Source organism: Rhinolophus sinicus, chromosome 15, assembly GCF_057876585.1.
Source record: "Rhinolophus sinicus isolate RSI-liver-muscle chromosome 15, RSI-T2T, whole genome shotgun sequence".
In the NCBI taxonomy this organism is placed as follows: domain Eukaryota; kingdom Metazoa; phylum Chordata; class Mammalia; order Chiroptera; family Rhinolophidae; genus Rhinolophus; species Rhinolophus sinicus.
The window spans coordinates 63,875,488-63,886,044 of NC_142515.1; the positions used below are offsets into that span (position 1 = coordinate 63,875,488).

General features: G+C 37.9%; 1 protein-coding gene across 2 annotated transcripts in view; it reads right to left on the bottom strand.

Moving 5' to 3' along the window:
• TMEM273 (transmembrane protein 273) overlaps positions 1-9,786 on the bottom strand; it is a 28,387-nt gene extending 18,601 nt beyond the window's left edge. For both annotated transcript variants that reach the window (XR_012497948.2, XM_019730152.3), the window contains exon 1: positions 9,636-9,786. Coding sequence is in view for 1 of the 2 variants with exons in the window: in XM_019730152.3 (XP_019585711.2) it covers positions 9,636-9,681 (46 nt within the window). In the remaining variant the exon portion in view is untranslated. The remainder of the gene's footprint in view (positions 1-9,635) is intronic.
• Between the last annotated feature and the right edge of the window lie 771 nt (positions 9,787-10,557).

Consider the following 10,557-nt stretch of genomic DNA (forward strand, 5'->3'; position numbering starts at 1 on the left):
ACTGCCCTCCACTCCATGCTGCCCTCACCCCCATTCCTCCTGTCCCAACCAGATTTGTTCCTACAGACTGGCTTCTGGAAGCTGAGGTTGCCCTTCATGTTTGTAATCAACTCACAAACAAGTGCTAGTTGCTGAGTGGTATCCTGGTGAGACCAGATTCTTGCCCTGACAGAGGTGACAGTACAGGGAGGAACAAGATCTCAAGCAGACAGGCATGAAAACAGACGTGCTACCAGGTGTGTGAGGAGGACTGTGAGAGAGCACCCCAGGGGCCTGGACACTGACTTCCTGACGATGTGACCTGAGGGTTTGCACAAGCTTGCACAGATCTCTGAGGTGGTTACAGCCAAGAATTTCCCCCACTGCTCGTCTGTTTCGTTCAGACAAGCAGGAGAGAGTGAGCCCAGTTCATCTTACTGAGAACCGTTAGCTGGTTATTCGGTGGAATCAAATGTAATAAAAGAAACAGTTCAGGCAATTCTGGTGGATACTCGAGGGTCTGGATGAGACAGAGTTGCTTACAGTGACTTTAAAGAGGAAGCAAAGTGGCTTAATTTGGGAGTGAGTGAAAAGTCTCCGTATTTGTGTGTCAGCCAGGTCAGCTCCGGCTTCTCAGTCTCCCAGCTATGGCTCCATCCAGGCTACAAGGACCACAGGGATTTCCTGGCAGGCCCTCTGCTGAGCTTACCCCTCCTGCCTTCACTTCATGGGGCATTTTCTCCCCTTCAGGAGCCAGTAGGATCAGGGATGTGTGTCTAAGAGATGTTAGATAGCCCAAACTCCTCCCCAAAGAACCTTCCCCTAAATCACCCATCCCCCAGCCTCTTAACAACTCATTTCCGAGAAAGATGGGAATAAGCTTACTTTTCTTTATTCTTCTCACTATGTATAGCTTACAACCCTGGGTATTATATTACAAACCAACATAAGAAGGTTCTGAAAGGTGGGGAGAAAGGCAAACTGGCTGAGAATCGTGGGAGCCCTCCTAGAAGCAGTGGTGTCCTGAGGTCGGGGTGTAGCTTAGTAGTTGGTGTCTGTCACAGCTCATAAAAATATGAGTAACAGACTTTCCTTCTCTTCTAAGGTTTCTAAATTAGGTGTGACAGTTGAAGCTATAAAATGATAACATTTCTGATGTAGTTCTCAACATACATAGAAGAAATATTTAAGGGACATAGAGGCACAATTTATACGTTTCACTTGAACTGTTAAAATGTAGACACCAGTGCACTGTGATACATATATATATATATATATATATATATATATATATATATATATATATATATATATATAATGAGATACAGCAACCACTAAAAAAGCTATGGAAAGCAATACATTCAGAAACACTACAGACAAATCAAAATGGAATTCTAAAAAATGTTCCAGAAACACACAGGAAGGTGGGAAAAAAAGAAATGATAAACAGAGAACAAAAAAAAATCAAAATATAAATTGGCAAACTGAAAGTTCTAACATTAAACATAAATTGCCCAAGTTTGCCAATTAAAAAACATTTGTAAAATCAATTTAAAAAAATGATTGACCTATATGCTGTCTACAAGAAACTCACTTCAAATATGATACAGGTAGGTTGAAAGTAAAAGTACAGAAAAAGAAATGCCATGCAAACATTAATTTCTAAAAAGGAGTAGCTATATTACTATCAGATAAATTTCAGAGCAAAGCAAATTACCAGATCCAGTGATATTACATTACATTATATTACAAGTACAGAATGATAAGAGTCAATCCACCAGACAAACACAGTAATCCTAAATGTCTACACATCAAACAACAGCTAGAAAACATGTGAAGCAAAAACTGAAAAAACTGAAAGGAAAAATAGACAAATGCACAACCTTCTCTCAACAATTAATAGAACAGATAGACAGAAAATCATTAAAGGTATTTAAAAATTTCAACCATACTATCAAGCAATAAGATCCAACACCAGCAGGATACACATTCTCTTCAAGCACTTACATACGATTTATCAACATAGACCATACCCTGGGTCAAACCTCAACAAATTTAAAAGAATTTAAATCATACAAAGTGTTCTCTAATCACAATTGGAAATAAATTATAGAAAGATAACAGGAAATTTTCCAAAAGTTTGGAAAATAACAATATTCCTAAATAATTCATGGGACAAAGAGGCTGTCCCAAGGGAAATCAAAACATGTTAACTAAATAGAAATGATAACACACATATCAAAACTTGTAGGACATAGCTAAAGCGGTGCTGCGAGGGCAATTTGTAACAATAAATGCCTTTTTTTAACAGTAGAAAAAAGAAAAATCTGAAATTAGTAATTTAATATCCCACTTGGAGAAACCAGAAGAAGAACATCAAAATAAAACCAAAGAAAGCAGAAGGAAGTAAATAATAAAAACAAGAGCAGAAATCAATGAGCTTGAAAACAGAAAAATAATAGAGAAAATAAGTGAAACAAAACTCTTTGAAAAGTTCAATCAAATTGATCGACCTCTAACAAGATTGACAGAAGAAAAGGAGAGAAGACACTAATTACCAATATCAGAAAACAAACAGGGATATCACCAGACTCTGCATGTATGACAAAGATAATAAGAGAATACTATGAGCAACTTTATACATAAAAACCTGACAACTTAGATAAAATGGACCAATTCCTCAAAAAGTACAAACTATTACAATTCACCCAAAATGAAGTAGATGCTTTGAATAGTCCTACAGCTATTAAGGAATTTGAATTCATAATCTACAAACTCCCAAAACAGAAATCTGCAGGCCCAGAGAATTTCATGGGAGAATTCTAACAAGTGTTTAAAGAAAAATTAACACCCATACTATACAATCCCATTCAGAAAATAGAAGAAGAGGTAACATTCCCTAACTTATTTTATGAAGCCAGCATTACTGTGATTTTAAAACCACAGAAAAACAGTACAAAAAAAAGAAAACTACAAACCAGTATCCCTCATGAATATAGATTCAAAACCCTTAGCAAAATGTCATCAAGTAGAATTCACTAAGATAAAAGAATTACATATCATGACCAAATGGAGTCTATTCAGGGATGTGAGGCTGGTTAAATATTCAAAAATCCATCAGTGTAATCCACCACATTAACAAGCTAAAAAAGAAAAAAAATCACATGATCATATCAAGTGATTCAGGAAAAGCATTTAACAAAATTCTACACCCATCCATTCATGACAAAAACTCTCGGAAAGCTGGAAATAAAGGGAAACTTCTTCAACCTTATAAAGAATATCTACAAAAAACCTACAGCTAGCATCATACTTAATAGCGAGAAACAAGATGCTTTCCCACTAAGATCAAGAACAAGGCAACAGTTTCTGTCATCACCATGCCTGCTCAACATTGTCCTGGAAGTTCCTGCCAGTCCAATAAGGCAAGAAAATAAAATAAAAGGCATACCACTTAGGAAAGAAGAAATACAACTGTCCCTATTTATAGATGATATGGTCTATGTAGAAAATCCCAAAGCACTGAAAAAAAAAAAAATCCTAGAATTAATAAGTGAGTTCAATAAGGTCGCACGATACAAGATCAACATACACAAATCAACTTCTATATACTAACAATTACACATAGAAAGAGAAAATTTAAAGACAACACAACATAATTTACAGTAAAAAAATACTTAAGTGTAAGTCTAATAATGCATATACAGGTCTCATATTAAAAACTCCACAATGCTGATAAGAGAAATAAAAGAGAGCTTAATAAATGGACATACATACCACATTCGTGGAAAAATAAATATGATAAAAAGGTCAAATCTTCCCACATCCATGCATAGATTTAATGTAATTCCTATCAAAATCCCAGCAAGACTTTTTTGTTGATATACATAAGATTATTGAAAGGTAAATGAACTAGAATTGCTAAAAGGTTTTTTTAAAAAAGAAGAATAAGGTAAGAGGGATTACTTTACCATCTTGAAACTTATATACCTACAGAAATCAAGATGTGTGGTATTGGCAGAGGGACAGACACATATATCAATGGAAAGGAAAAGCTAGCCGAGAAATAGTACACACAAGTATGACCAACTGATTTTTTACAAGGGAGCAAAATCAATTCAATAGAGAAAGGATAGTTTTCAACCAATCATGCTGGAGTAATTGGGTATTAGAGGGAAAAAAAGTACCTGGACCTAAATTCACAAATAAACTTAAAATGGATTGTAGATTTAAATGTAAAATATAAAACTAAATAACTTTTAGAAGAAAATGGAAGAAAAAATCTTGGAGACTTGGGGCTTGGTTAAAAATTCCTCAGACATATCAAAAGTATGAACCATAAAAAAGATTTTATATATATATATATATGTGTGTGTGTGTGTGTGTGTGTGTGTGTGTGTGTGTGTGTGTGTATATATATATATATATATATATATATATATCAGTAAATAAAATAGATATATAAATATATATATATATATATATCAGTAAATAGACTTAATGAAAATTAAATACTTTTGTTATATAAAAAGACTTTGTGAAGAGAATGGAAAGACAAGCTAAGAGACCTGGAGAAAAATATTTGGAGATCACATATTTGACAGAGGACTCATATAAAAAATATATTAAGAACTCTTAAAATTCAATAGTAAAAGAGAAAACAAGCAATCCAATTAGAAAATGAGAAAAAATCATGAAGAGAATTCTTGCTCTATCAGAAAATTTCTCCTTGCCTTCCTGGGGTCCTAGCCTCTTCTTTTACCTACTGCTGACTTTCTGAGAGACCCTAGTGTTTTAGTTTTCTTTCATTACATTTATGGTAATTTGATACACAGCAAAACAAAAATAATTCTGCAAGAATTCTTTCTCACACACCACAGGATTCTGAACCATTGTCTTGGCAGGAATCTGGAACAGGGGAAAAGATGTCAGGAAATATTTTTACAAAGATCTCAGGGATTAAGAACCAAGAAATAAAGTGATGACTTTGACTTGTAAGATAAAAACGAATTTAATTCTCTTTACCCCAGCCTCTGCCATCTTTCAATTATAAATTAAGGGGAGGGAAAGGCCTCTGTTCTCTTCAATAACTCTGGCTCCTTCAATGAAGAATGTTTTAGGCAACTGGAACATAATTAAAGTGATATTGTATTTCCTTTATTATCATGATTATAATAATACATAGAATTCAGCGGGTGCTTTCCAACAGAATTAAAATGGAGACAGATGGCTGACAGTTTGGTTGGAATTAGAATCCATAGGAATATTTTATATGTCAGCTTTAAAAAAGGAAGGTGCAAACCACTAATAAAATGCTTAGGAATTTTACCAGATATTTTCAATAGCTATTTTTAGAGCAATATTTTAGCAAAATTTAAAAGTATTGATTGGTCAGTAGTTAAGTGGCAAATAATTTATTTAGGATTATGACAATCATAATCAAAACCTAGTTGTAAATCATTTCACATTATGTCAAAAGTACATCCTATGGCTCCAAACGTGATACCCTGAGAAGGACACAAGATCAGTTACATAGTTTTCTGATGGGGAATGGATAACCAGAATTTAATCACTAGGGTATCATGCAAACCCCCAATTAAGGAATGTTCTATGAAACAAAAAAGAGGGTGAGGAATGGAAACTTCTAAAATATCAGTGACATAAAAGACAAACAAAGGCTGTGGAGATGTTCCAGACTAAATAAGGTGAAAGAGACATGGTTACCAAATGCAATACCTGGCCCTCCTCCGGCCCCTTTGCTAACGTGTAGTAAAAGCTGCAAAGGGCATTGTAGGATCAACTGAAAATATTGGACTATGATATAGATTATGTGGAAATATTTTGTCAATGTTAAATTTCCTAAAGTTGATAACTACACTGTGGTTATGTAAGTGATTATTTCTAAAGAAATGCACACTAATGTATTTAGAGGTTTAAAAAAAAGCCATGATGTATACAATTTACTTTCAAATGGCTCAGAGAAAAGATCTCTCTTTCTGATAAATTTGATTGTATCACATTTAGAGACTTTTGTGGAACAAAGGATGCCACAAAGATAAAAGATAAACAACCTATTGAAAGAACATATTTGCCACATATGACACAGACAAATAAGTAATATCCAGAAAAAATACACAAAAGAGCAATAACCAAATAAAACTAATTTGAAACTTATAGAAAAAGAAAATGGCTATCTAATAAATGTAGGAAAAATGGTTATTCTTACTAGTAATCAGGAACATGTAAACTTTAAACTTGGCAATAATATTTTACAATCCTCCAATAGTTCAAAAATGAGAAGTCTGACTAGATTCAAGTATCACTGAATCTGTAGGGGGACAGATATGTCCAGATCTCACTGGTGGAGAGCAATTTGGTAATATCCAATAAAAGGAGACTGTGCATACCCATGGCACAGAAACTCCTCTTCCAGATGTGTCTCCTAGAAAAACAGCTGCACATGAATTTCAGGAGATACAACCAAGAAGGCTCATTGCAGCAGCATTGACAGTCATGCAAAAAGCTACAACCTAAATTCCATCAGTACCAGAATGGATAACTAAGTTATGATATAATGTTTCAACAGAATCTTATAGACTGTTGCAATGACAACGTCTGATTCGTGTTATCGGAATGGGTAGCTAACGGCAGCATGTTGCTATGGCGGCATTCGGGTCAAGTCTTTAACACCAAGAAAGCAACAAAGGAAGGAAGTACAGGCAAAGCAGGGGTGATGTTTCCTCTGGGGAGGTGGGGCGAGGAAAACAAGACAGAGGAGGGGAGCTGAAGGCTTCAACTCGGTCTCTGATGTTCTGTTTCTTTGATGGATATGTTGATTTATCATCTAGCTACTTTTAAATACATAAACCTAAAACAAGCCAATTTTAAATGTGTTAATTCAGGGTTTTGGGTCCATGAACTTTTGTTACATTGATCTCAGTTTTTTTAAATGTTTTTAGAATATTCAAAAACTGTTTTTTCAAAAACTCTCCAATTACTCTGGGTATGGGAAATAATGGACCTAGCTTGTCTTTCCAGGGTCCCATGAGAGAGAGCCCGGACGTCATTGGGGCGAGTAGGCAGAGAATCTCCTTTGCCTATCGTGCTGTCCCTGACAGCCTTCTTACCCACAGTTGTCACATACAACCTAGGGGACTGGCCTGGTCACCCGCCCTCACGTGTCATTCATTAGTAGGTTGTACTAGATAATCCCCTAGGTCCCTTTCACCAGTCCATAAAAGAAAAACCCTTTTCCTTCCAGCTTTCAACAGGCTGTCATGTTATTTTTTTGTTCGTAGAAACTTATTTATTGCAATTAAGAATATATGTGATCATTAGAAAAATTTCAATGCAGAGAAACTGAAAAATGCCTCATAATCCTATTTTCTAAAAAGAATAAAAGATACTATTAATCATTTGCTATGTTTCCCTCCACTCAATTTTTGGATAGATAAGCAAACATACGCAAAATATAACTACATAATTTTAACTCTGTATCTATCTCTTTGTCACTACTCCTCTGTCCATGTCAGTTCTGAGAAAGTTGTGCTTTTCATTTAAACATGCTGGATATTGTTTGAAACCTTACAGCATAATTGATTTAGCCAGATTCCTTCTGATAATCACTTGTTTCTGGACTTCACTGTGGTCAGCAGTGCTAAAAACATTCTATTAAATCTAAGGTAAATAATTTACCCTATTATTTCATTAAGATGAATTTTGAAGTTGGAATTTCTTGGTAGAAGGTTGTGGGCAGCTTATATTTTGACACATATTACCAAATTGCCTCTGGTAAGATCGGATCAATTAGTTTCCCCGATATCCAGGAGTGAGGGCTCACCTCCCGGCAGATACCAGCTGCACGCTTTAAACGTGGGAACACACTGAATTCTCTCACCAGCCTGTGAGATGGGTGTTCTCACCATCCCCACATTACAGAGGAGAGCACTGCACACAAATAGGATAAATAACCTGTTCTCTGAGCTGGTAACAGCAGCGCTAGGACGAACATTCCAGGAGTTTGGAGCGGAGGCTCACTCCTAACCACTACTATCTCTATGACGAGTTTCTCAAAGCACTAACCAGCTGTGATACCTTGGCCAAGTAATTAAAATCTAACCCATGAAATGCAGGTAAGGGTGGGACCTACTCCATAGAGTTGTCATGGGGACTGAAGGAGCTCACGTAAAGTGTTAAGCAAATTACAGAAGCATTAAAAAATGTTAGGTGTTATTGTTTCTTTCATTATTTGTGAGCATGAGCATTTTAAAGGCTTACTCTCTGTTTGTAATTCTTCAGTGAATTGCCTGTTTGTATAATCTACACTGTGTTTCATTGGGTTTCTTAAATTTAACTTCCTATTTTTCCCTAGGACAGACTATCTAGATAGGTCAAAAGCAGAAACAAGGATTAGACCTCTGCCACCTTCTGCCACTTTCCTGGGCACACTTTGCCTCAGCCGCCCTGCAGGCCTTTAGTTCTTGCTTGCTGGTTCCCACCATCCCTCACTGCCACTGTCCATGATTGTTTCCACGTGTCAACCAGTAGATGCTGTGGCTATCCTTCTGCCTGACACGTTCACTCCCAGAAGCCAGGTTCTTTGTCCTGTTGTAGGCTTCAGACAGAGTCCTGCCCATGGAACTAACTTTGCCATTTCCAGGATACAGGTTATTGATCCATAGACAAAAGATTAAATTCAGAGACAGACTGCTTGCCTTTGAGTCTTGACCCAGTGCAAGTTTTGGGAAATCCCTCTGTGTATTCAAGGGCTGCCCATTGCCTCTCTAAGAAATAACAGCTGATGTCACAGGGGATCTTGCAAAGTCGTATAGCTCTTTCCTCTCCGTCTCTGCGTATGGGTATTTCTAACCATCACTCTGTGCCTCCATCTCTCTCTCTCGGTTTCTTCCTCTCCATTTCTATGGCCTTATATTACTTCCTCTACATCTGGCCCTACTTTTTTTTAGTCTCTGTCTCTCTCCCTTCTTCCTTCTTTTGATGCACAGGATTAAAGATGACTTTAAAAAACAAAGAAACCTCCGGGCAACTAGGAGCCTACTTCCCTCCATAATAAGACTGGTTCACCATTAACTACAGAGAAGCATCTACATACCTACATTTTCTCCTCTTACATAACTATTTTGATTTGACTTAATCAAATTTAACTTAATTTTCACACAATCCTAAAACGGAAACATTATTATCACCCATTCTATTCATTCAGAGACTGATACTGAGAGAGTCTAAGAAGTTTGCTGCAGTTTGTCAGCAGTGGAGCCGCGGTTCAAAGCCAGATCCCAGTCCAGGCCCCAGGCCAAAAGCTCTTTCTGCCACATGACCCTTTCCTGTTTGCCCCTGGCCCAGAAGCATTTGTAAGTTGCAGCTGGAATGAAACAGACAAGCACATTGCATGCTAGACAGTCAAAGTGAGAAAAGCCATCTCTCCAAAGGGACACACCATGCTTTAGGGACTGAGGCCCAATGGGCAGATCTCCCCAAGTTTCCCTCTCAGGGTGGCATCCCAGCCACAGAGGGGTAACGTGCACCCATTGCCGCACTCCTCACTTACCCAGCAGAGGAGGCAGGTTTCCCTCTCAGGGTGGCTCCCCTGCCTACAGAAGGGTAATGTGTACCCCATTGCCACATTCCTCACTTACCCAGGAGAAGGAGGAGAACTCTCAGCACTCCGGCCGCTGAGCCCATGTTGGCTCTCTGCTCCCAGCTCCTCGGGCTCCTTGCAGGGCAGGCACCTGCGGGCTATGTGACCCAAGGCTCCAGGCAACAGGAGCAGAGCCTCACATGACGGAAGGGCAGGAAACCACTGCTACAACCCCACACTGCTCAGTTCCTCTTATCCAGGCCTCTGACAGGTGGTGAAGCTGTGGCCCACAAAGAGGGCTCACTGTGATGTGCTGTGTACTAGTTCTCCCGAAATCCTCCCCACACGGCAGGGAACACAGGCACTGTTGGCTGCAGATTGTGGCCCAAAGACCCAGGCCAGTGAGTCCCAGAGGGTGATGCAGCCAAAGCTATCAGCCTGGTGTCCAGCTCCTGCCGTAGCACCCACAGTCTTGGAGCGGGGGTGGAAAGCTCCCCCTTCCCGGCCCACTGTACAGCCCAGGCACTGGTTTTGTGGCACGAATCCCTTCGAGTTGGGGGACACCGGTGACTCTTTTCTTAGAATAATATCTTTAAATGCCCCCCAAAAAGTATGTAGAGATTATAAAAGAAACCAGTTCTTGTTGAAATATGGTTATCAAAATATGTTGAAAATAGACATCATACAGCAGTATGTGTGCTTCTTTATCATCACAGTAAATAGTAAGATCTAGTGGCAGGAGAAGTAACTACCACAATCTAGATGTCAGGATGAATGTCATGAGATTTACAGAGATCAGTAACAGCTGTAATGTGGATGAAACTATCTGCAATACATATCGTATTTCCCCAAAAATAAGATCCAGTTGAACAATCAACTCTAATGTGTCTTTTTTCTTTTTTTTTCTTTTTTATTAAATTTATTGTGGTGACAATTGTTAGTAAAATCACATAGATTTCAGGTGCACAATTCTGTATTAC